At 42.9% G+C, this 24,815-nt stretch overlaps 1 protein-coding gene across 5 annotated transcripts in view; it reads right to left on the minus strand.

Annotated features, from left to right (window-relative positions):
• The window catches only part of LOC311030465 (syntaxin-binding protein 4), a gene marked incomplete at its 5' end in the record, with an annotated part of 313,894 nt that overhangs the window by 174,863 nt on the left and 114,216 nt on the right, over nucleotides 1-24,815 (minus strand). For 4 of the 5 annotated variants that reach the window (XM_084036231.1, XM_084036229.1, XM_084036230.1 and 1 more), the window contains 5 exons: nucleotides 1,005-1,070; nucleotides 3,010-3,102; nucleotides 3,186-3,313; nucleotides 5,358-5,454; nucleotides 15,497-15,585. In XM_084036231.1, coding sequence (XP_083892357.1) covers nucleotides 1,005-1,070; nucleotides 3,010-3,102; nucleotides 3,186-3,313; nucleotides 5,358-5,454; nucleotides 15,497-15,585 — 473 coding nt within the window. The remainder of the gene's footprint in view (nucleotides 1-1,004; nucleotides 1,071-3,009; nucleotides 3,103-3,185; nucleotides 3,314-5,357; nucleotides 5,455-15,496; nucleotides 15,586-24,815) is intronic. The other variant, XM_084036228.1, reaches the window with a different exon arrangement.

Below are 24,815 nucleotides of genomic sequence, written 5' to 3' on the forward strand. Positions count from 1 at the left end.
TCCTCCTCCTCACTCTCCACTCCTGTCTTCCTCTCCTCTAAACTCCTCCTCATTCACTCAACTCCTGTCTTCCTCTCCTCTTCCTCCCTTCTTCTCCTCCTCACTCACTCCCCACTCCTGTCTTCCTCTCCTCTTCCTCCCTTCTTGTCCTCTAAACTTTGCTTCACTCGCTCTCCAATGCTGTCTTTCTCTCTTCTCCTCTCCCCTCCTCCTCCTTTCTCTGTTCTCCTCACCCACTACTGCCCCTTCATCATCCTTGCTTTCATCCTCATCCTCCAAGTCTGTCATTACTCTGTCCTGCGTCCGTAAATCACCACCACCATCGTCCACTCTTATTCGCTTTTTGGCTATCACAAATCGGTCCATTTCGCTCTGTTGACACAAGCGCTAACTAGCCGCTATGCATCAACCACCGCTAACGTGAACGTCAGATTCAGCCTGCCGTCTGCGTGCAAACCAGCCAATCAAATCGCACGACACAGGAAAAAAAAAAAAAAATCACCATAGGAACGTTATAAACAATATTTCTTCAGATGATTGATTTTTAATGTCTCAGTGTTTTAATTTGTTCTATATTTGTTATAGTTTTTAATCCATAAATATTTAGAGGGGAGGGGGGGCAAAAGGGGGGGCGCAGCCTTTGACAGGAGGGTCTTCAGACCCTGTTTGCCCCCCCCTCGCGCCGTCACTGCCTCTGGATGATTTCATGATGATGTCATGAACTCAGACAGGACAACATAAGTACTGATCATTTCAGCCATGTTTTATAAAACATTGTCTGTGTCTACATTGAGGTGAGGCCCTGGCTCCTCTCGCCATCTAGCGTGAGTGATGCCAATAAACCCAAATGATCCCGGGAATAAACTAATGAACTCTACATTGACAATGAACATGAAACCAATACATTGTTGGGACTATTGGAAGAAGTGCCATGAGACTGGGCTGCACACTTTCTCATGTTACATGTGTGAACATATCTAAAGAGCACAGGGCCGGTGTCTCACCTCAGAGGTCTTCTGCAGCTCCTCCTCCAGGGTCTTCTTGCTGTGCTCCATGTCCTTCAGCATCACCTGCCAAGAGAGGCAGCAGATGAAGCCCGGGAGGTTTTATATGTGGCGACATCACAGAGGAAACCACTCAGTCCAACTGAGCCTGGCTGTTGCCTCACTGAGTCTCAGTGTCTTTGATGTTGTTATCCTCATATTCTCATTCTCATATGGATTGACTTATTATTTTGTTGTTTATTCTGTAAACGTAACATACATACTTAGGCATGCAGACAGTTTCTACAAACATTTGTGAAAGAATGGGTCGCTCTCAGGAGCTCAGTGAATTCCAGGGTGGTATGCCACCTGTGCAACAAGTCCAGTCGTGAAATGTCCTCCCTCCTAAATATTCCACAGTCAAATGTCAGTAGGATTATAACAGTGGAAGTGATTGGGAACGACAGCAACTCAGCCAAGAAGTGGTAGACCACGTAAAATGACAGAGCGGGGTCAGCGGATGCTGAGGCACATAGTGCACAGAGGTCACCAACTTTCTACAGAGTCAATCACTACAGACCTCCAAACTTCATGTGGCCTTCAGATGAGCTCAAGAACAGTGTAGAGAGCTTCATGGAATGGTTTCCATGGCGATCAGGTGCATCCAAGCCATACATCAGCAAGTGCAATGCAAAGCATCGGATGCAGTGATGTAAAGCACACCGCCACTGGACTCTAGAGCAGTGGAGACGTTCTCTGGAGTGACCAATCATGCTTCTCCTTCTGGCAATCTGATGGACGAGTCTGGGTTTGACGGTTGCCAGGACAACGGTACTTGACTGACTGCATTGTGCCACGTGTAAAATTTGGTGGAGGGGATTATGGTGTGGGGTTGTTTGTCAGGAGCTGGGCTTGGCCCATTAGTTCCAGTGAAAGGAACTCTGAAGGCTTCAGCATACCAAGAGATGTTGGACAATTCCATGCTCCAAACTTTGTGGAACAGTTTGGGGATGACCCCTTCCTGTTCCAACATGACTGTGCACCAGTGCACAAAGCAAGGTTCATAAAGACATGGAGGAGAGAGTTTGGTGTGGATGAACTTGAATGGCCTGCACAGAGTCCTGACCTCAACCCTCAATTTGCTTCTCGAAGAATGGTCAAAAAGTCCCAGAAACACACTCCTACTCTCTCTCTTCACATGCTGTCACACATACAGATTATTTCATATCTGATCGGATCTGAACGAGTAATACTGAAGGTGTTTGAAACCTGCTCAGCAGCTGTGTTTACTTGACATGTTGGAGTACTAATGAAGCCTCGCATCCTCAGAATCAGCAGCTGTCAGTTCTTTCCCTGCACAGAGCATTTTATCTCTGTATTTCCATTCTGTATTTTCCAACACTCCAGACTTATTCCCAGTAGAGTGAGTAAGAGAGGAAGTGTGTCATAGGCTTTATATCAGAAGTGGATGTCGTCATGGTGACGTCACCCATTGGTTTGTGGGCTACGGGTTGGAAACCTAGAGTTCGGCATTTTGGCCACCGCCATCTTCAAATTCTTGTAACCAGTGAAGAAAGTGACCATTTGGACTGTGGAGGAGCGACGGGTGGATCTGAGGAACACAAGCAGCAGAGCGGCACCCTTACAGGATCTGGATCCATCTGGATTCTGGTGTGAAGCTGCTAACAAAGTTAATCAGCAGGTAGCCCCGCCCCTAAATCATCCCCTGCTTTTTGGTCTATTTGACCCTAAATGAACCATAATGTATTATAACATAAACATTATGCTGGATTGAAGACATAAACTCATGTTTGAAATATTTACTGAGATAATAAATCCAGTGAGAAGTAGGGCCATTCTCTCAGAGACAAACTTCCTTTTTACAACCAGAGGAATCGCCACCTGATGGCCAGCAGAAAAATGACAGTTTAAGGCACTTCAGCCTTGGCTTCCCTTTTCAGAACTAGAGGTTGTCGCCTGGTGTGTGTGTGTGTGTGTGTGTGTGTCTGTGTGTGTGTGTTTTCACCTTGAGCTGTTTCATCTGGGTTTGCAGCTGCTTCACCTCCATCTGAAACTGCTCCATCTCCTCGCTGCTGTAGCTGCATTCTGATTCATATGTCTGCGCGCACACACACACACACACACTTCTTTAGATGCTTTACAGGTTGGGCTGTCCTGGTGGAGCCTGTGAGTGTTGCTTACAGGGGAGTGGAAGGCCGACGTGTCCATCAAACTAGCTGCTTCGTGATAGGAAAACATGAAGGGACCCTCCCCCAGACCCAGCTCCTCCAGGTTCTCCTGGAAAATGTTCCGGGTGGCCTCCACGAAGTCTGAGAGACAAACACAGAGAAAAAAATTAAGTCTGTTCAATTATGATGTCATTGGAAATGACTCTTATCTGCAAAAGCACTGCTTCCCAAATAAACAACAACAACAAAACAACAAAACAGGCAGCGGCGGCCAGAATAAAGTCAGTTGGCCCGGCGGCCTATAAGACATTACTGGAAAACAAAGTCCATCCTCCTGGCCTTCTGAATAATCCATATAGTTAAAGCTGCAGTCGGCAAGTCTGGCAGATGGAGATGGAGCTGGGATCTGTGGCGTGTGCACGAACTGTGAACTGCGCTGAGTGGACAGGATGATACGGGCGTAGTGGATTTTTGCAAAACAAACAACAAGCTCTAAGTGCATGTAGAGGCGCGTTTTTTTTCTGAAACCGGATGATTTATATTGTTCTATCGGAGCATAGTGTCGGTTTCAGTGAATATGATCAAACAAATGTTGCCGACTGCGTCTTTAATAAGCCGTTTCAAAATATCCCAACCTTCATTATGATTGATGACATCCTGCTCTATCCTGGTGCCCCCAAATGCTTTTTATGCATTTACATTTACATTACATTTAGGTCATTTAGCAGACACTTTTGTCCAAAGCGACTTACAATAAGTACATTTGTCGAAAGAAAGAAACCACAACATATCATTGTCGATAAAGCAAATAGAAACAAGTGTTAGGTCCTCATATAAGTAAAGTAGTTGCTGTTCAGCAAGGATACCTTAAGTACAAATGCCAAACAGCCAGCAATCCCAGCAGCAAGGCTTTGCTCCTCTGTTGATCCTGTCATCCAGGCATATCATGTATAATTGCTGGCCTTGACATTTCACTAAACACCTTGTTTTTGAGCACTAAATTCAGCTCTGGCGTAGATCCTCCCTTTCTCCTGAATTCCAACTTTTCATTCAAAGTGTATCTGGAGAACGTCGTCAATAACGCCGTCCTCCTCCCTAGCGATAGCGTTTGTTGGTGGCTATATTCTGCTAGTGGTGATTCCCCACAGCGGGGTGGAAGTTAGTGATAACAAAGCTCAGCCATTTAAAGTGAAGGTATGATTGGTCAATTAGTCATTTGAAATATGTCTCTCATTTAATTATTGCTCGGGCCTGTGTACATGTATAGCTGGATCACCAATCACAGACCTGAATAAGAACATTTCTGATAGGCTGACAATTTGTTTGGATGTTAATTGTCAAATAATGAATTGATAAAATAACATTTTAACAAATTACATTTAAATTATTATTTATTTTAGAATATATCTAAGGCCCCCTGTGCAGGCCTAGAGGGCCCTTCCATTTCCCCGTTGATCAGCTCATTAATAATGAATAACATAGATCATATATTAATGAGCTGAGCTATATATATATAGTTTATAGATTCTCATGAATGACTCAGTCTGTAATTAAGACTGACTTTTGATTATTTATTGATGGAGGAACCATTCATTCAGTCATCCATGAGTCTTACATGAGTTCTACATGAACTCAGGATGAACTGGGCATTAGTTAAGCATCAATTAATGCTGATGAGTGTCTACTTGATGTAAAGTCTTACTCTTATGTCTGCTTTGTTGTTTCATATATTCTTGTATATTTTTAAAATACATGCTCAAATGTATTATTATAATCATGCACTGGAAGCATATCATTAAAAAACATTGATTAATGAATTGGAGTAAGCCAGAAGTATAATTGAGCATATTATTACTAAAACAACAAGAGACACTAAGTATGGTTTAACTACTCATAACACAAACCAAACAAAATAATAAGTGTACTCAGTACACACACTCACGACAAACTGAGCTCTTACAAAATATCAAACTTCAAGTGAACTAATCATGAACACACTTGAAGTAAACTGATGATTGTTGTGAAGTCAAGTATACTAATGTTTAATGTACTTAGCATATTGATTTGTCACAAGAAATAATGTGTATTTAAAGATCTGTTTCAGGTACCCCTTAATTAGCAGATATAATATATTAATATTAGTACCAATCCAATCCACTATATTTATATAGCACGATTTTCTCACCTCCATATGCCACAGTGCCTTGTGGATCCGTGGTCAGACTCTGTCTCAGCTTCTTCCTCTTCTCCTCTGTGAGGTCCAACCCGAGGAAGGACAAAGCCTGAGAGTAGAAGAAGAGGAACTGTCATCAGCTGTTACACATTTTTTTTACATCTTCTTTATATCACTATGTAGGGACCTCACCAAAAAGGACAACACAGAGCGGCCTACACAGAGGCCAAAAGCCTTCACATGGGGTCAGAACAAAGGAACAAAGGAGATAAAAGAACTACAACCTCCATTTTGTTTTACTTTTCACCAAGGTGTGAAATGTGACGTCACACTAACTCTCCTATTGGCTGACAACCACAGGGACCCCTCTTCTCTCCATCGCGACTCGGCGTTGCAACAGGAGGTGAACTTTTAACGTCTGCAGCGTTTTCTTTGTCCTAGGCCGCAGTCTTTCCCCCAAACACGCTGGACGAGAGACAGACTGTTTTCCCTCCTTTTTCCCTACTCGCATTTTTCTTTTTTTTTTTATTATTTTGGATCCTGAGAAGATCGCCGCATGCGACTCTTTGTTTGCCTGCAGAAGGGAGAACGCAACGGTTTCTTCATCCAAGCTACCAGCAAGATGGATAACCTCTGAGCCCCGCTCTTGTCTGAAGTCAGCAAATCGCCACACTGCGTGATTTTATTGTTTGCCTGCAGAAGGGAGAAACACAAACTGTTTTCTTCAACTGAGTCGATCCGTGAGGAGGATAACAAATTCTTCGCACCCTCCGCTGCCGCACGAGGACTCGCGAACCACAGTCCGTCACCGCATAGGACGGAATCCCTCACAACGACACAAGTAAGAGGCTATTTGTCTGGGCAGAGGCAGAGATTTGATAGTGTAGGATATGCTTGTAATTCTTGTTAACGTTTTTTAAGTTTTGATCACGGACTGCCGAGTCCATTGCTTTCTGTATTGTTGTATTCGAATGCTGATTGTGTACCCACGCCGCTGGGTTTTATTTTGGTAACAGTGTGTGGCCTAACCTCGGCCACATTCACGAGCTCAGTAAGCGATCTACTATCAGTTAAAGGACCGGGGTCCCACCGAACGAACGCCAGTACATTCACGATAGTGATAGTAATACGCCTACTGAACCTTTGTGTATTGCGTGCGCATTCTCTCACTCTCTTTGTTTGTTTCCCGCTAACACACACACGCACACATACACCCCCCCCACACGTTTCCTACGCCAGCTGTTCCTGTTCCTGTCTCCCCGGCCATCTCTCTTTCTCTCTCACTATTCTACCTGACGTCAGCAGTTCTGCCCCTGAACGCTGTGAGGAATAGCTCCACCTGGTGGCTGCGCCCGGCCATCTCTCGCTCATCACCTTTTCTCCCCCCACACACACACATACACCCACATACACAAAAGCGCACACACACACACACACACTCCACGTGTGTCTCTTCCTTTGTTTAGCTTAGCTTTGTGTGTATTTAGGTAGTTAGGTAATAAGGCTTTGTTAATTGCAGTGTTATTGATTGTGATCATTATTACTGACTTTAATAAATCTTATATTATAACTAGCAGTCTCTTGTGCTTGTTGTGTATATGTCACTGGATAACAGCAGGTTGTGAAGGCTAGTGTTCGGATTTCACGCCTTTTAATTGTTCAATTGTTTCTACTTCGATGCCAATGATCACAATGATTGGCATGTGAGTATAAAACCCCTTTATATTGAGTACAGTTTTCGGTTATCTTTCCCTGATTCCAGGGTGATGCCCCGTATATTTATGATCATATCATAATAATATATTAAATATAATTATAAATATAGATAATCATATTGACATTAATAATTATCTGTTGATAACCAAATCTGCTCCTGCTACTTCCCCAACAACTACATATTTACTAGGGATGCACGATATTATCAGCAAGGTACCGGTATCAGCAGATATTGACGTTAAAATGTATTATCTGATATTGGATAACATGCCGATATATTAAACCGATAAATAAAGACGGCTGCTTCCTTGATTAAATCAGATTAATTACATGAGGGCGCGAGGATTGCGTGCGCAGCGCGACGTGACACATCACCTACTTCAACTTGCAGCAGAGCAAGAGAGAAGTTCAAAATGTCAGTGGTGTGGAAGTTTTTTAAGGTGTCGGAAACGGATAGCAAAGTTTGTATTTGCAATGATTTGCGTCGGTGATGCGAGGAGGAGCCAAGATGCATTCTTTTAACACCACAAACTTAATTGTCCATTTGAAGAACCGTCATCCGGAATGTTACAACGAGTTTATATATTTATATCGGTATTGATATCGGTGTGGAAGGAAAAACTCTTCAGGTCCAATTCTGTGGCTGCTTCAGATGAGGTTTAATCACTAACAGTGGAGAAAGGAAAATACAGCGTTGCGATACAGTCCATTCTAAATAATGTGGGGCAAGGGAGAGCTTTATACACAGAACGAAAGGGGGAGGTCTAAACAGTGGATTTGAAGAGATTCAATACCAAGAGGAAGAGACGTCCTGAGAAAACAGAAAGGTGTGACTTCTCGGGACAGCTAGACAATGTCACAACAAGGGCCATTCATCAGGCCTTGATCAAGTACGTGAGATAAAGATGTTTCGGAGACGGTCCAGGAAGGGGGACAGATCAAAGGTCTTCTTATCAGAATAACAAGTCAACCACAATCAAATAGGGGCAGCAGGACATTTGATGAGTACAAGAGAAAGGAATATTAGTATAAGATTAAAATAAGAATTGTAAGGTAACGCATTTTCTTCTACATTGGTGTTACGTGTGTGGTTGTTTTCCTGTGTCTCCCCTCTCGTTCTCTGTAGGTCTCACGCCATTGGCTGTTACTCCACCATCGTCCAACCCCCTGTCCAATCTGGGAGCTGTCTGTTGGCCAATCAGTGTCATCTGGCCTTGATAACTTGCACCTGTTTTGTCTCCATTGTAAGATGCCATTGTCTGCCTGTGTGTTGGCTGTGTCATGCTGTTGCCTTTTGTTTTGAGATGCCGTAGGGGTTTAGGTGAATAGGTAAGATACCCTTGGGTTTACACTACCATCACGTAGATTTACTCTGTTATCACATCAGGTTAGAAGCGGGGCCACCCTCTGTATGTATTAGCTAGGTCGTATGTGTGCACTAGTTAGTTGTCACTTTATCTTGTTTTCTTTGATTTGGCTCCGCTTATAGTTCCCTATTCCCCTGGGCGGAACACTCGCCAAATAAATACACTTATGTACCTAGTTTGCTGTTGTGCCCTGCTTTCTTGTCCTCCCAGTCAGTCTAACAGCAACATGTGTTATGGTTCCCCTACTTCCCCCCTAGACGTAGCAAGCTAACATCCTGGAGCCGTAACAATCGGCCAAATGAGTTGTAAAATATCGACATATCAGATATTGGCAAAAAATCCAATATCGTGCATCCCTAATATTTACACATACAAGGTGAGGGTTTGTTTCCAGGACTCCCCCAGGAATCAAATATGATGAACAAGTTCTGTTTTGATGCTTTTTGTACGCTCTTTACAGATACTGCTCTGGTTTCTACTCTCGTTCGAAGCAACACTTAAGATTCTTCTACTTCTGATTTGCATGTTTTTCACCCCCAAGCTCTCACTTCATCTAATTCTTAATTCCTCTCTCACTGCTCACTTTATCTCACTTCGTCTGTACATTAGTTTTACCATCTCAGCACACTGTCTCACTGCTCTCACAGCTTCCTGTCTCCTTCTCTGGCTGTCTGCTCTCTCTACACTCTGACCGTTGTTCAGCTGGGATGTTTATTCAGCTCTGTCGTAGGTTGGACCTGTCTGTCTGTCTGTCTGTCTATCTATCTATATACTGTATATATACTGTATATGTATATGTATATGTATATATATATATATATATATATATATATACACTTTATTTCGCAAAGCATTCACTCACCCATCCAAATAATATAAATCAGGTGTTCAATCACTTCATGACCACAGGTGTATAAAAGCAAGCACCTAGGTATGCAGACTGTTCCTACAAATATTTGTGAAAGAATGGGTCGCTCTCAGGAGCTCAGTGAATTCCAGCGTGGTACTGTGATAGGATGCCACCTGTGCAACAAGTCCAGTCGTGAAATGTCCTCACTCCTAAATATTCCACAGTCAACTGTCAGTGGGATTATAACAGTGGAAGCGTTCGGGAACGACAGCAACTCAGCCAAGAAGTGGTAGACCACGTAAAATGATGGAGTGGGGTCAGCGGATGCTGAGGCAGATAGTGCACAGAGGTCACCAACTTTCTGCAGAGTCAAGCACTACAGACCTCTAAACTTCATGTGGCCTTCAGATTAGCTCAAGAACAGTGTAGAGAGCTTCATGAAATTGGTCTCCATGGTGATCCAATGCCGTACATCAGCAAGTGCAATGCAAAGCGTCGGATGCAGTGGTGTAAAGCATGCCGCCACTGGACTCTAGAGCAGTGGAGATGTTCTCTGGAGTGACCAATCACGCTTCTCCATCAGCAATCTGATGGACGAGTCTGGGTTTGGCGGTTGCCAGGACAACGGTACTTGTCTGACTGCATTGTGCCACGTGTAAAGTTTGGTGGAGGGGGATTATGGTGTGGGTTGTTTTTCAGGAGTTGGGCTTGGCCCCTTAGTTCCAGTGAAAGGAACTCTGAATGCTTCAGCATACCAAGAGATACCAGGGGATGGCCCCTTCCTGTTCCAACATGCCTGTGCACCAGTGCACAAAGCAAGTTCCATAAAGACATGGATGAGAGAGTTTGGTGTGGATGAACTTGAATGGCCTGCACAGTCCTGACCTCAACCCGATAGAACACCTTTAGGATGAATTTGAGTGGAGGCTGAGAGCCAGGCCTTCCTGTCCAACATCAGTGTGTGACCTCACAAATACACTTCTGGAAGAATGGTCAAAAAGTCCCATAAACACACTCCTAAACCTTGTGTGATATGGACATTTTGTACTTCTTGATGAGAGATATCTGAACTGAAGACTTACACATGAGAAGGGTTGGTGTGAATGTAAATGTGTCCTGTGACCTGTGGCCTGTGGCCATTTGTGTGTGTTTTGCAACCCATGTGTGTTTTGCGACATAGGTGTGGTTTATGACCCAGGTGGGGTTTGCGACCCATGCAAGGTTTAGATAAACATCGGAGTTTACGACTTTCATCCCTGTGAACTGAGTGAAAACACACCCACAAGAAGATGGATAAATATCATGTTTGTCTCACAGCACGACGAGTCTACACTTAGTAACAGACCAGCATGTTGCTCTGTGAATTCTCCTCTTGATCAAGATTAAATCCCTGTTTGGACCTTGAGCTGACTCCGATCTCCTTCCTCCAGTTCTAAACCATCGGGTAATTATTTTAACATTGTGGAAACTCTTCCAGAAGAGTTGATGCTGTTATAGCTGCAAAGGGTGGACCGACGTCATATTAAACCCTATGGATTAAGAATGGGATGTCACTTAAGTTCATATGTGAGTCAAGGCAGGTGAGCAAATACTTTTGGCAATAAAGTGTGTGTGTGTGTGTATATATATGTGACCCGCCACGGCAAAACCAGCAACAAGTCGGGTGGGACGAATTCGCGTAAAAGACGAAATAAGCTTTTTTTTCAAAATTAGTTATTTTTTTTTTTTTTTTGCAGAATATGCAAGTTGAAATCATGAAGAAGCCACTCCATGTTTCAGATAACAGTATTGGTTGCCGTAAAAGTATACATTTTGTATTTGTAGTTTCGGAAAAAATTGGCCATGTCTGTGTCCCTGCAGGGCCGTGTACGGCGATGCAGTTCATTTCCATACTGATCACCGTTGGCCATTGTTGTTATTTTTTCGTCAAATCAGCGCACGTTAGAAGCGAAACACATGGCTACTTATTCAGCGCAGCAGATCAGCTGGAGCGGAAGATATCAGTCTATTTCTACAGTTACATTTCAACGGGATAAAGACAGCGAAATGGAGGAAATCCGTAACTTTGACTGCAAAGTTGGATACGTTTGTATAAACGGAAGTTGGATACGTTTGTATAAACGTATCCAAGATGGCGCTGCTCTATGGCGACTCGGTACAACTCTCTGTTTTGTTTGTTTGTTTAGTGTTGTCCTGTATGTTCCTGGAACCCAGCCTTGGCATTGTTCAGTATGACAGATCTGCATTATTTCATATTCGGGACAGCATGCCCATTCTCCTGCCCTCCTGTTCTCTACCTCCGGATTTCCAACCACACAAGGAGCGGCTTAAACAACGCTGGAAGACTCGGAAGCGGGGTGCGAGAGGTGGTGCTCTCGTCCAGCTTAGGCGTCGCATCCACCGCCCAGCTCTACCAAGCCTGATTCTCTCCAATGTCGGTTCCCTGGCAAACAAATTGGATGAACTTTCTATGCTCACTCACACACAGAGACACTTCAGGGACGCCGCCGCTATCTGCCTGTCTGAGACCTGGCTAGCTGAGAGTCTTCCAGACTCCATGCTACAACTAGCCGGCTTCTCTCTCCACCGCGCAGACCGCACCGCGAGTTCACAAAAACTATGCGGGGGCGGGGTTGGCTGCTACATCAATAACAACTGGTGTTCAGACTGCAATAAACTGTCCCAAACCTGCTCTCCAGAGCTGGAGTCTCTCACAGTGATGTGTAGGCCCTTCTACTTGCCTCGAGAGTTTTCTTCTGTTGTCCTAATGGTTATATACAGTATATCCCCCCGGACACCTCTGCTCCGGCTGCTCTGAAGCAACTGGTGGACTATATCACGCTGCCATGTTCGTGCTGGGAGATTTCAACCACGTCTCCTTGAGGAAGGCACTCACCAGATACAAACCCCAAATCCAGATCGCTACCAGGATGGATAAAACTCTGTATCAATGCTATTCTCCTATTCCTGAGGCATATCATGCCCCCCTGGGTAAGTCCGACCACAACACTTTTCTTATAGTACCAAAGTATCGCCAGAAACTTAAAATGGCGAAACCAACTGTCAAACTTTTTAGGAAAATGGTCCCCACAAGCCATAGACACATTACAGGACTGCTTAGACTGCACGAAATGGAGTAACTTTTGGTCTGATGGTCAGGATATTAACACCTACACTGACACCGTCACTTCCTATATTCACTTCTGTGAGAGTGTTTGTATTCCTACAAGAGCTGTTCCCGTTTTTAATAACAACAAGCCCTGGTTTAATAATGAAGTGAGAGTGCTATGTAGGAAGAAACAAGCTGCTTTTAAGAGTGGTGATATGGTTCAATACAAATAACTGAAGTATGAACTTCAGCGAGCTGTGTTGAAAGCCAAGTCTTCCTATAAAGCTAAGCTTGAAAATAAATAACAAGCAAACGACATCAAAGGTGTCTGGCGTGGGCTGCAGGTCATTACTGACTATAAGATCAAGCACCATGCTCCAGTTAGCGACCCCTCTCTTCCTGGGAGGCTTAATGACTTCTACTGTCGTTTTGATAGTGGAAATCACTTGCCCTCCCCCTGCTTCAGAGAGCAAGGGGACCCTCCACCCACTATCTCTGAGCATGATGTCAGAATATTGCTCCGCCAGCAGAACATCAGGAAGGCGGCTGGGCCTGATGGCATAATGTCCGCCACTTTAAGACACTGTGCTGATCAATCAACATCTGTCCTCACTTTTATCTTTAACTGGTCTCTCCAACTTGGTATTGTGCCTGCCTGTTTTAAATCTGCTGTGATCATTCCAGTTCCAAAAAAATCTAGAATCACCTGTCTTAATGACTATAGGCCTGTGGCCCTAATTTCTGTCATTATGACAGTGTTTGAGCGTCTGATATGTCCTGTCCAGTATTTCACTTGACCCCCACCAATTTGCTTATAGAGCAAATAGGTGTGTTGATGATGCAGTTTCACTCTGTTTGCACTCTATCCTTCAACATCTGGAGTTAAAATCTACATATGTCCATGTCCTCTTTGTGGACTTTAGTTCTGCCTTCAACACCATTGTTCCTGTAAAGCTTATTGACACTCTACAGGAACTTGGTGTTAGAACATCACTCTGTAAATGGATTTTCAATTTTCTATATAATAGGAAGCAGGTGGTTAAAATGGGTGACCATGTCTCACAGCCTAAGTTTCTGAACACTGGCACCCCTCAGGGCTGCGTCCTCTCCCCACTTCTGTACTCTTTATACACACAATTCTGTCAATCACACACTAGTTCAGTCTTGCTGTTGAAGTTTGCAGACGATACCTCTGTTGGTCTCATTACTAACGGAGATGAGTCTGACTACCGCAGGGAAGTGGAGGGGCTGGTGAAATGGTGTGAAAGCTTTAATTTGATACTCAACATCTCAAAAACCAAAGAACTGGTAGTGGATTTAAGAAGGTCCCCCAGACCCCTCTCTACGCTCTCCATTAATGGGGAGGAGGTGGAGAGGGTCACTTCCTTCCAGTTCCTTGGGACCACAATCCATGAATCTCTATCATGGGAGCTCAACACTAATATTAAGATCAGTAAAGCCCACCAGCGACTCCACTTTCTGCGGCAACTCAAAAAGTTTAGAGTCAGCCGAGTTGCCATGACCCACTTTTATAGGTCTACTATTGAAAGCGTGCTCACTTTTTCCATGCTCGTCTGGTTCGGTCACACAACCACTCAGGACAAAACTAGGCTGGAAAGAGTAGTACGCAGAGCATCAAAAATCATAGGCTGTAGTCTCCCTTCACTTTCTTCACTCTTCTCCACCAGAATAATTAGGAAGGCTAAAAACATCATAGCAGATCACTCTCACCCTGCTCACCACCTCTTTAACCTTCTCCGATCAGGAAGAAGATACAGGAGCATTAAGACCTCCACATCACGGTTCAGAGACAGCACTTACCCTCTGGCTATCAGAAATCTGAACTTGTACTGAAAGATATGTTAATAGCACTTTAACAACTGTATGCACTACGCACTTTCTCTGTCTACTGTTTTACTGTCTGTTGGGTATGGTCTATTGTTCTACTGTCTGCTTGGTATTGTTTATTGTCTGTTGTTTGTTGTACATGGTCTGTTCTCTGTACTTATGATGCCTGTCCTTCATGTTACTTTTGTTTGTGAGTTGTACCAAGACAAATTCCTATCAACTTGTTGACATGGCAATAAATTTATTGAATTGAATTGTGGGCTGCTCGGTGGTGTAGTGGGTAGCACCGTCGCCTCACAGCGAGAGGATCCCGGGTTCGATTCCCGGGTCGGCCCGGGCTCCTTCTGTGTGGAGTTTGCATGTTCTCATGCACCTCTCCGGGTTCTCCGGCTTCCTCCCACAGTCCAAAGACATGCAGGATGGGGATAGGTTAATTGGTGACTCCAAATTGCCCGTAGGTGTGAATGTGAGTGTGAATGGTTGTTTGTCTCTACATGTTGGCCCTGTGATAGACTGGCGACCTGTCCAGGGTGTACTGTCGTTTTAAAGGTATATGCACATCGAAACTAAGCTGTAATGGGAGGTTTTCGCTCGTAATGTGGGCATCTGATTTAACAGAAGGTGCCAAGGGGCCTGTTGGCATTGCTTGAATTGACTGTGATGCTAATAGTTTAGCAACTAGCCTACCTGAGGACAATAGGCTAGTTGCTAAATCATTAGCACTAGCTACTTAGACGGTGCCTGCAGGCTAACAGATAACAGATATCACTGAGTGACATCTGTAGGGGGGAGGGCTTATCTGAATGAGATGCAAATGAGCACCATTGTGTTTCCTTTCTGGCCAGGTGAGGTGAGATTTGCAAATCTTTCAGGCCAGTTTTCTCAGTGAACGGTTTTCAGAAAAGCATACATTCAAATGGCCACAACTTCGTCAAATATGTTAGACATCATTGGAAAGCTTAGAAACTACACTTCCAGAACCTGTGAATAACTCAAAATGCCCCGAGGCCGACTTGTTCCTGGTTTTGCCGTGGCGGGTCACATATATAGGAGAGAGAGAGAGAGAGAGAGAGAGAGAGAGAGAGAGAGAGAGAGAGAGAGAGAGAGAGAGGGAGGGAGGTTGATACAAACTTAATAGGCTTTTTAGTTTGAGGCACATTTGAGGATTAGACAACACTATTCAAAACATGTTGGGCCTCCCATGTCAGGCGATCTTGAGTTAATCTAGTAGCGTGGCTCTGAAATGAAGGGCGGTGCTCACCAAGTCTAACTTGTCTGATTTGAGACGTATGTAGGGGTCCAGTGTTATCTTCGGTTTGGTCCCAGTTGGCGACCTCTGGCTGGTTGTACCTAGAAGCAGCAGGAAAGTAAAAGAAAAGGAAGGTGGAAGGTGGAAAAGAAGAGGAAGACAAATGAGAGAAATGAAAAAATATTGACTGAAAACACAGTATCTGTATGAGATATCAATGCAGGCGAGAGGAGAGAGAATGTGAGGCCACACAACTCTTAGTAAACAACAGGAGGAGAACACATATTGGATAATCTGTAATATCAGAGTGGATGGACAGATATTCTCTGTGGATATGATGGACGTGGGTGTGTGTGTGGTGATGAGGGACGTGTGTTTGGATGGGGGGATGAAAAGCAGATGATTAAAGAGAGAGGAGTGGAGGAAAGGTGGATGATTATATAGATGAGAGGGGAGAGGGCAGACAGCCAATGCCTGATATTAATTTGATGAGTTTGTCTGGCCCAGATCTGTGTGTCTGCCTGCTACAGGAACCTTCCCTCGGAGTAGCAAGGGCTGTGAACTCATTTCCTCCACCCACCCAAAGGATTTGCTCCACCCCCACCCATCACTGCTGGGGATGATTGATAGATCTGCTGCCGTGACAACAGCCATGTTTTACACTCTGGTTTTAACACCTTTATCATTAACTTGTCATTTAATATCATTCAAGTGTATCCATCCACTTGATGGAAGGAAGTATCACACCCATCTATTGTCATGATACTAATATTGGGACTTAAAGTGGCAGTCCGTAACATTTTAATCTGTGTATTTTTAGTTCCTACCTATCAAATAGTGAGCTAGAACAATGGTGGTTGATCATGTGACCACTAATGAAAGTGCTTGTTGCTGCTTTGTCCAGAAATAGGATCTCCGTGTCTGTGGCCACATTCCCACTAAACTCTAAATGAGTTTGATCTTTTTCCGTCAGTGAGCAGCGGTTGGTCTGCAGGTGGAGCTACTCACGGAAGTATGCTGCGTTTACTTGGAATGGGAAATCGGTAACTTCTAACTGCTGAGTCAGGCTCCCTCTAGTCTAAAGTGTTTGACCAGGTACATTTCATTACTGCTGACTCACAATGGAGGATCAACAGGCAGAGAAAGAAGATCATTCAACTTCCAGTCCAAGAAAAAGAAACAACAAACTAATGGAAGTGAAGAAGGAAAGTCATCAAGAAGCAAAGTGACCGCCAACGAAGGAAAACCACCGACCTCCTTTCAGTGTGGAGCATTTGAAGGCATCACGCAGATGAGAGACAGTCGACACTGTTGGGTGAGGGAGATGAGTCCCAGAGGCTAGCCTGCAGTTCTATCTACCACCACAGAGGCCGCTAGAAGCAACGATCTCAGATCTTACAGGAGTACAACTTTAAAGCAACACTAAAGAGTATTTAGTGCCTTAAAATAATATTTCCAAAATAGTTTGAGTGGTTCAGCCGTTCAGCACCTCAAAACCGGCGTGAACGGCACTTCAGCATTCGCTCTGCAGCCGTCTATCGGCTGTAACCGCATTATGTAACTTTGCCTCGTCAGGTAGCGGTTTTGTACTTCTAATGAGACTACGAATTTGACCTGCTTTACGGCAAGCGTTACAAAAGCCGGTAGGTGGAGGCTCTGCGTAAAGATCAGTGGGAGAACACCCGGCAGGTGCGTGGAAGATACCTTGCAGCTAGGTAGTTTTTAAATTGCCGTCATGGCAGAGCCTGCAAAGAAAAGGAGGAGTATAATGTCCGATGAGGCGAAGAAAAGAAAACGGGAGCATGACAAAGAAAGAGCTCGTACGAGAGTGAATATCGGACAAGCTCACACTCGTTGGCGAGAGCTGAAAGAGGCTACAAAATGCAAGACGGATGGTGACTTGGCTTTGTTGCTGCTGGACTTAAAATTAAATTAAATAATACCAGTAATCTTTTTTTTTCCAACAGTGTGCATCAATACATTGTCGATTATTTTATTGGCTCATGTTAACTAAGGCGTTAGCTATTGTGCTAATATATATGTAACTATCGCTATGGCTCATGTTGGCTAATCTTAGCTAAGGCGTTAGCTACTCTACCTTGTCACTGGACATCGTTCAAATTGTTCATCATTTCCAGAGCCGGTTCTGCATACAAACAAATGACGTGCATGCGACGGTAGGCTGCGGTAGGCTAAATTATTTACGATGGTAGTAATGGACAATTCCCTTCCAACCTGTAGGGGTACCAAAGAGGAAAAGTTCTTAAGTGTTGCTTTAAATGTTATTAATGAATAATGTTAAAATGAATTTATTTAAAAAATATACCTGGTATGCAGTAATCTAATGTCCCCTTAACGTGAGTTCATGTGATTTATTTGATAGTTAAAGGAACGCACCAGTCAAATTCTGACATCTTGCCGTTAGCAGAGATTTCTCCAGTTTTCAACACATTTTGTGTGTGTATTCAGTGTTTGCTATGTAAATATGTTAACTATAGTAGATCTCAGCCAGTGAACTGAATAACTTATAGGGGTTACCTCATAAGTAGTCTAGCTAACAGGAAGTGAAGGCTCAGGATCAACACCTGGAGGAAGGAAGCCAGACTTGACCCCTCCCCTTCCGCTTTCTGTGTCTCCGTTCTCAAACTTGCTTTGAACAACAGCAGCAACCTCAGAGCTAGCAACTTATACACAGAAAATGGCAAGTTTAACAAATATTTAGATTCTTTCTGTGCATTTTTGTAAAGATGTACAGAGAATATGTGAAGAACATATAGACGTTCTTGCAAGTTTGCCTACAGGTTATGGAAAAAGTTTGGCCTATTGTCTGCAGTGAGCTAGCAATCACATCATTTATGTTTTTCTTTTGTTTTAATAAATGTCTCGTCACACAGTCGACATACGTTTTTTAAGGTTTTATTCAGTTTTCTTGGGGGGGAATCGGACATGTTAATGACGGGCTCACGTCAAGTTTCCTGAAGCTTAGCACCGCCCATAACCATTGTGATTGGTTGAAGGAAATACAAACAAGCCAGAGCGTTTGTTTCCCTGATCCCGGAGACGTGATATACTGTATAGCCAAACCCTTCTACTGTGGAGACGGGTCTGGCAAAGCCAGACTAGTCTCATAAGTAGATCCACTCAGGATTCAGACTGAACGCATCATTTCTATTTTCTCGGCGCTGTGACGAACACACAAAGATGGTGGTCTGCTCCAGTCACAGCACAAAGAAAGGTAGAAAATACACTCGCCGGCCACTTTATTAGGTACACTTTGCTATTACTGGGTTGGACCCCCTTTTGCCTTCAGAACTGCCTTAATCCTTCGTGGCATAGATTCAACAAGGTATAGTTGTTGAATCTATGCCAACTATAGATTGCGCCCACAGAACTGCCGCTCACTGGATATTTTCTCTTTTTGGGACCATTCTCTGTAAACCCTAGAGATGGTGCCAGTAGATCAGCAGTTTCTGAAATACTTGTCTGGCACCAACAACCATGCCACGTTAAAACTTCACTTAAATCACCTTTCTTCCCCATTCTGATGCTCGGTTTGAACTGCAGCAGATCGTCTTGACCATGTCTACATGCCTAAATGCATTGAGTTGCTGCCATGTGATTGGCTGAGTAGAAATTTGCGTTAACGAGCATTTGGACAGGTGTACCTAATAAAGTGGCCGGTGAGTGTAAGGCTTCCAGTGTTAGCATTGTTTTTTCAAAGCAGTAAGACCATGTGCATGTTTTATTTTACCCATAAACACCATTGTTTTATGTGGACCACCAAGTTGTTCATAGCAAGACTAAAATGATTATTTTCGTTGTCTTTTCCCAATTAAGTCATAATTGTTTGGATACATTACATTTTGATATAAACTTCTGTCATGTGTTTTCAGCCAAAAAAGATACGTACTTTTGAAAAGACTTTTGTTTCTCAGGCTGAACCTGGCTGGCATGTATTTCAGTGGAATGCAGAGCGAGGACAACAGCGCCATCGCAGGGCAAAGCTGTGTACAGAATTATGTTCCCGAAGTCAAAGAAGGGAGGCTGTACAGCAAAGCCCAATAAGGCGGAGCCTACATGCAGTACGTAAAAAACAGTATTTTATTATAAACAATCCAAACAACGTTTGATATACTCATTTACATACATCAATAAATAAGTGCAAAATTCCTTATCATTAAAATGACTGTAAATTTGTAGTGGCATCAGCCATAAATAACTATAAAATAATCTAAATATTTTCCAGAATATGAGCTGAATGTGAACTGATGCAGCTTCTTCTTGAGGAAGTGTTGAGGATGCCACCACGCACTTTGAGGAACTCAAACAAATCCCCATCCCAGAGGACCTGAATGCCCACTTTGAGAGACCCTCCAAGGAGGAGGTCAAGGGTCGGCCGGAACCCAACAAAGTTGCCCTCTGGATCAAGAAACTCTTGGCATAACCGCCACACACAACCCATGAAAGGATCCACAACCCGACAAGTCTCTGTAGGCGCCCCGACACCAGCTGACCAACCTGCTGAAAGACAGAGGAGAAGACATCAGAAGCATGTAAGGCCTCCTCCAGCACTGATTGAAGGCCACCTGATTTTAATGTGACAAGAGCAGGATAGAGTGTGTGCGTGTGTGTGTGTGTGTGTGTATAGTGTACCAATAATGTATGTAGGCTTGTGAATTCTCAGCAACAGGATAGTACCTGACATATTGTTACTTTGCATCGTTCTACATTACTGAAAAATACTCTTAGTGTTTGTAAAATAATTTGTAAGACGGCATATTAAGGCCATTGTAGGAGAAAAGGAGAAAAAAAATAAACGGAGCTGAGAGAGGAGGGCAATATTTAGAGAAAAGAAGTTGCACATTTGCTACTTTATTATAGAAGTCATAGTGGAAGTAAACGCGTTTCTTGACCGAATGTTTGCCGTTGCTATGACATGTGAACGCTACAGCTAGCATCTTAGCCCAACCACCCGATCAATAAACACCCATAAGATGACAATTGCCCATGTAAGCATCGTAATAATGTAGCAAATTTGCTCCTCCTCTCGCAATCGTGTCATTGTACATGTAGCGGATAACACAAATTGGATAACAGAATGAATAACTTACTGTTCCTCTCTTCTCCTCCTAAGAAGTCCATCGCCCGCTCTGTAAATATAATGTTTTGAAGGGTGAATGGTTCAAGCCCGGGACGGTCAGTCACGCATGTAGCACTATTTGGAACCTGCTTCATTCTTTTTAGAACCTAATTTAAGGGAACAAAACGAATAAAGAAAAAAGCAAACAGGAAGTCTTATTGACATTGGAATGACATATTTACAGTTAAGTTGTAGAAAAGTACTCTTAGCTTCGAGACATTTAGCTCCTATTATTATCAAGGATAATTGGTCAAATCCAATTAGGAAAGATGATGCAGGCACGTCTTTAGCATGAAATTTGATCTAGTCATAAGAAATCCCCTACAATTATTGCAAAAGACGGTTAAATAGCGGTCTCTTTGGTAGATGTATGTACACATTCATACAATACATTCTACCCGAGTAGTACTAAAGGTATTTCATGTACTACAGCATACAAATAACATGTTGTAGGGAGATAGCAGAACATTATTTAGCTTTTTAGTTAGCTTGCCATTTCCTGGCGGCAGACGTTTTCCACTTCGGTCGGCATTTCAGAACATTTCCCACACGTACACCAATGAACATGTTTTGTGATTAAAAGACTAAACCTAGCGTTATGTCACGCAGTAAGCAGGTAATGAGTGTAATATTTACCAAACAGAGATGTCCTACTGTAATCGTAGCTGCAGCTGTTTGTGCTGACCACTCTCATATTCTGGAGCCAACTCGGATTCAAACAAGTACTGCTTGATTTGAGAAGTTGCCATTTCCAAAAAAGAACAAGACATTGTTATTATTATTATTTCAGAAGCTCAGTGCCGGCAGGATGGGAGGCGGTTCTCAGAAGGACCGGGGGGCCGCCCCCTTGGCATGCTTCTGGGAGTTGGCCAATCAGAAGAAAGTGGGCATTCACACCAAATGTGACGTGAATTATTCACGCTACAAAATTACATTTAAGTCATGAAGCCAATCATGCCGTTATTTTCAGTGTTTACGGAGCAGCTACGGTGTTAGAGTAGCCTAGCTCTGATCGATCCAAACTCCATTCAGAAAAAAAGCATTTTAAAAGTGATTTGCTTATCGTGCAGACAGGTTTGTGTCATGACTTTGACTTTTATGGCGCTACTGTTGAGCCGTATCAGTGTGGGCCTGAAAATCCCAAGTACGAGGTGTAACTTTCAGCCAATCGTTAACCTCCTTTATAATCTGGTTCCACCCTCTGAGCTGTCAATCACATAAAAGACAAGAGAACTGTTGAGCTGAATGTTATTACGCATGGAAAATGAATTCCTTACAAATGTGAATTTGAACTAGGAGGAGGATTTTAACGACGAGGAGACTTCTATGGTAAAACAGCGCCCCCGCCAATACATCAGGTGGAGAGTGATACTGCACCAGGGAGACACACAAAATGATTATAAATTCTGATAAGGTTCTGTGAGAAGTTGATGAGGAAAAGCTGCTAAAAGCAGATCAGATGAGAACCTAACACTTGTTTCTATGTTTTCGCTCTTACTTTTACTCGGCAATGATGATGTTGTGGTCTTTATCTTTCGACAAATGTAGTTATTGTAAGTCCCTTTGGACAAAAGTGGCTGCTAAATGCCCTAAATGTCATATATGTCCACTTCACCTTCCTGAGAAAAACGGTTAAAATAAGAATTTAACACAGGCTTTGGTGGATTAAGTGTTTGATGAATTACAGAAGATGCTTGAACAGATTCATGCGTAAACGTAGCTTTTTAATTGACAAACATCATACTCTCTTCACTGTGGGGTCGGTACTGTTATACTTATCTACATTTTCAGTGCTAATGACTGGAGAAGAGTATTTCCTGTAGAACAACTTTAATTATCCTGTGTTTATAGAGCTAGGGTTTAGGATGAGGTCAAAATACAGAATATTTGGTGCATGTAAACATACATTTCTGACTTCTCACATACAACCTCTGCCATTGTTACTAGGGGTGGGGGAAAAAATGATTCTTAGATAAATCTTGATTTGAACGTGGACGATTGGAATCGATTCACAAATGTTGTATTGTTTATGGAACGCAAAAGGCGGAACTCGGAAATGCAGCACCTGGACAATCTGTGGCGTTGCACATAACAGAGACATCGCTGAGAGAGAACATTTACACAGATAATGTTTCATCATTCATGGCCAAAATAAACACTATTACTGCTTTGTACATGTTGTAGAAGTCCCAGACACACCAGGAAACTAAACGGCGTCCTGTCTGAGTTCATACCTTCACCCGGAGGAGGATCGGTGAATCTCATAGACCTGTATTCACAATCAATCAAACACGACGTTGTGATTTAATTACAATATACAGATAAAGAGTATGCCGAAGTAACGATGATTAGTAAAAAGTCCTAAGTCATGGTTTGTTAAGTCGGTCTGTTTAGACAATATGAAAATAACTTTAAAAATGCTTGTTTTGGCGTTTGGCTCGCTCAGAGCTAAGCTAGGCTAACACGGTAGCGGCTACGTAAACACTGAACATAAAGTTGTCTCGGCATAAATACGGCAGCGACCTTGTTGTTTGTTCCACTAACAGTCTCTGGTTTTACTCCTAGTTCGGTCTCTTTATGAGACGTAAGATAATATCCCACGGACCGCTACGCTGTGATGTGTTAAAATGTAGCTGCATTGATCATTACACTGTTCATAGAAAGTCATAATTGTGACAAGGAAAAGCTTTTTCTCTAATAAAAAATTAGAGAAGGAAATTCATCTGTTTTTCTTTAATTATCAACACAAATGTAGGAAGTGATTTGCAAACTCTGAGTAGCAAACTCAAATGTATGTGTGTGTGTATATATATATATATATATATATATATATTTAAATCATGCATGGAAATGCACATCAAAAATCGAGATGAATCGATAATCAGTTTAGAATCGATAATCGGTTTAGAATCGAATCGTTGACCTGAATCCGAATCAAATCATGAGGTGCCAAGAGATTCCCACCCCTAATTGTTACAGTACCTCGGGTGATAATAGCTGCGTGCAAATAGGGTTTTAGGCACGTCGTCTCGGCTGTGATTATCTCCCTAACAGGATTGAACGACTTTGGTGACCTTTGTCCATGCTGTGAGATTGACATGTTTAAGTATGTATATATATGTATATGCATATGACCCAAGCTTGAAGCATTAGTGAACCTTCACATAACTGAACAATGATTAAACAAGAGATAAATGATTCATTGTAAGCAGTCACTGAGAAACAAGAGAAAAGATATCCTCTGAGTATCTGTATCTGCTCAACTCACCACAAACGGCTGGCATCGGTCATTGCTAGCAACTGGCTTAACAACAGGACCCTGAAGGGGAGCTAAGTGGTCTCAGCACCTCGGAAATAAACTTGACCCTGGTAATCCAGGCCAATAAGATTTGGGCCAAACTGCCAAGTGGCTTTGAGCTGGGACCCACAGGTGACCCTCGATATCAGAGTTGGTGGTCTGTTCCCATCAATCTTTCCCATCTTTCATCATTAAGATATTTGCCTTAAACTAAAAAAACGGACTGTTTTATATTGTTATCAGGTGTTTGGTTCTTCAGTTGTTTCCATGTGCTCTGGTTGGACTCCAGTAAAGCACTACACTACAACATATCTACCTGCAGACGCCAAAACTACCTGGCTCCCCTCAAAACCTTGTGATAGCTTCCAATGTGGTCATTGTAATCACTGCTCTAATGTGTTAAAATGCAAAAAGCTTTCAGGATATCGACGGAGATAAAACCACAAAATAAGACTCTTTATTAACTGTAAGAAAACATTTGTCATTTAGTGATTGGAATACCCTGAGAGCAAAGTGTTTTATATTAAGCGTGTTCTGGTCCTGCTCAATCTAAAATTACAATGGGATTGAATTGGAAGAACTAAACACAGACTACAAGACAGACTGTCAGAGGGTTAGGGTAAAGTATAAGAGCAACCCATCTATCCTGAAAGCGATAAGCATGTATCATATCCCAGAATCAATATGTGGAGCTAATAGGATCAAACAACTCAGCCAACGGGAACGTTTCTGGATCTCCAAGTTAAGGGCAACCCACTACCCTGGTCTTAATGAGGACCTTGATTTCAGTCATTTTTGTCAGATGTTTTCACTGTTATAGATAGATGTGTAGCTATACCTTCACTGAAATTGTGGGAGTTACATTTAAGGTGTTCTTTCTGTACCATACCTTT

The sequence above is a fragment of the Eutrigla gurnardus genome (assembly GCF_963514095.1).
Source record: "Eutrigla gurnardus genome assembly, chromosome: 20".
Classification (NCBI taxonomy): domain Eukaryota; kingdom Metazoa; phylum Chordata; class Actinopteri; order Perciformes; family Triglidae; genus Eutrigla; species Eutrigla gurnardus.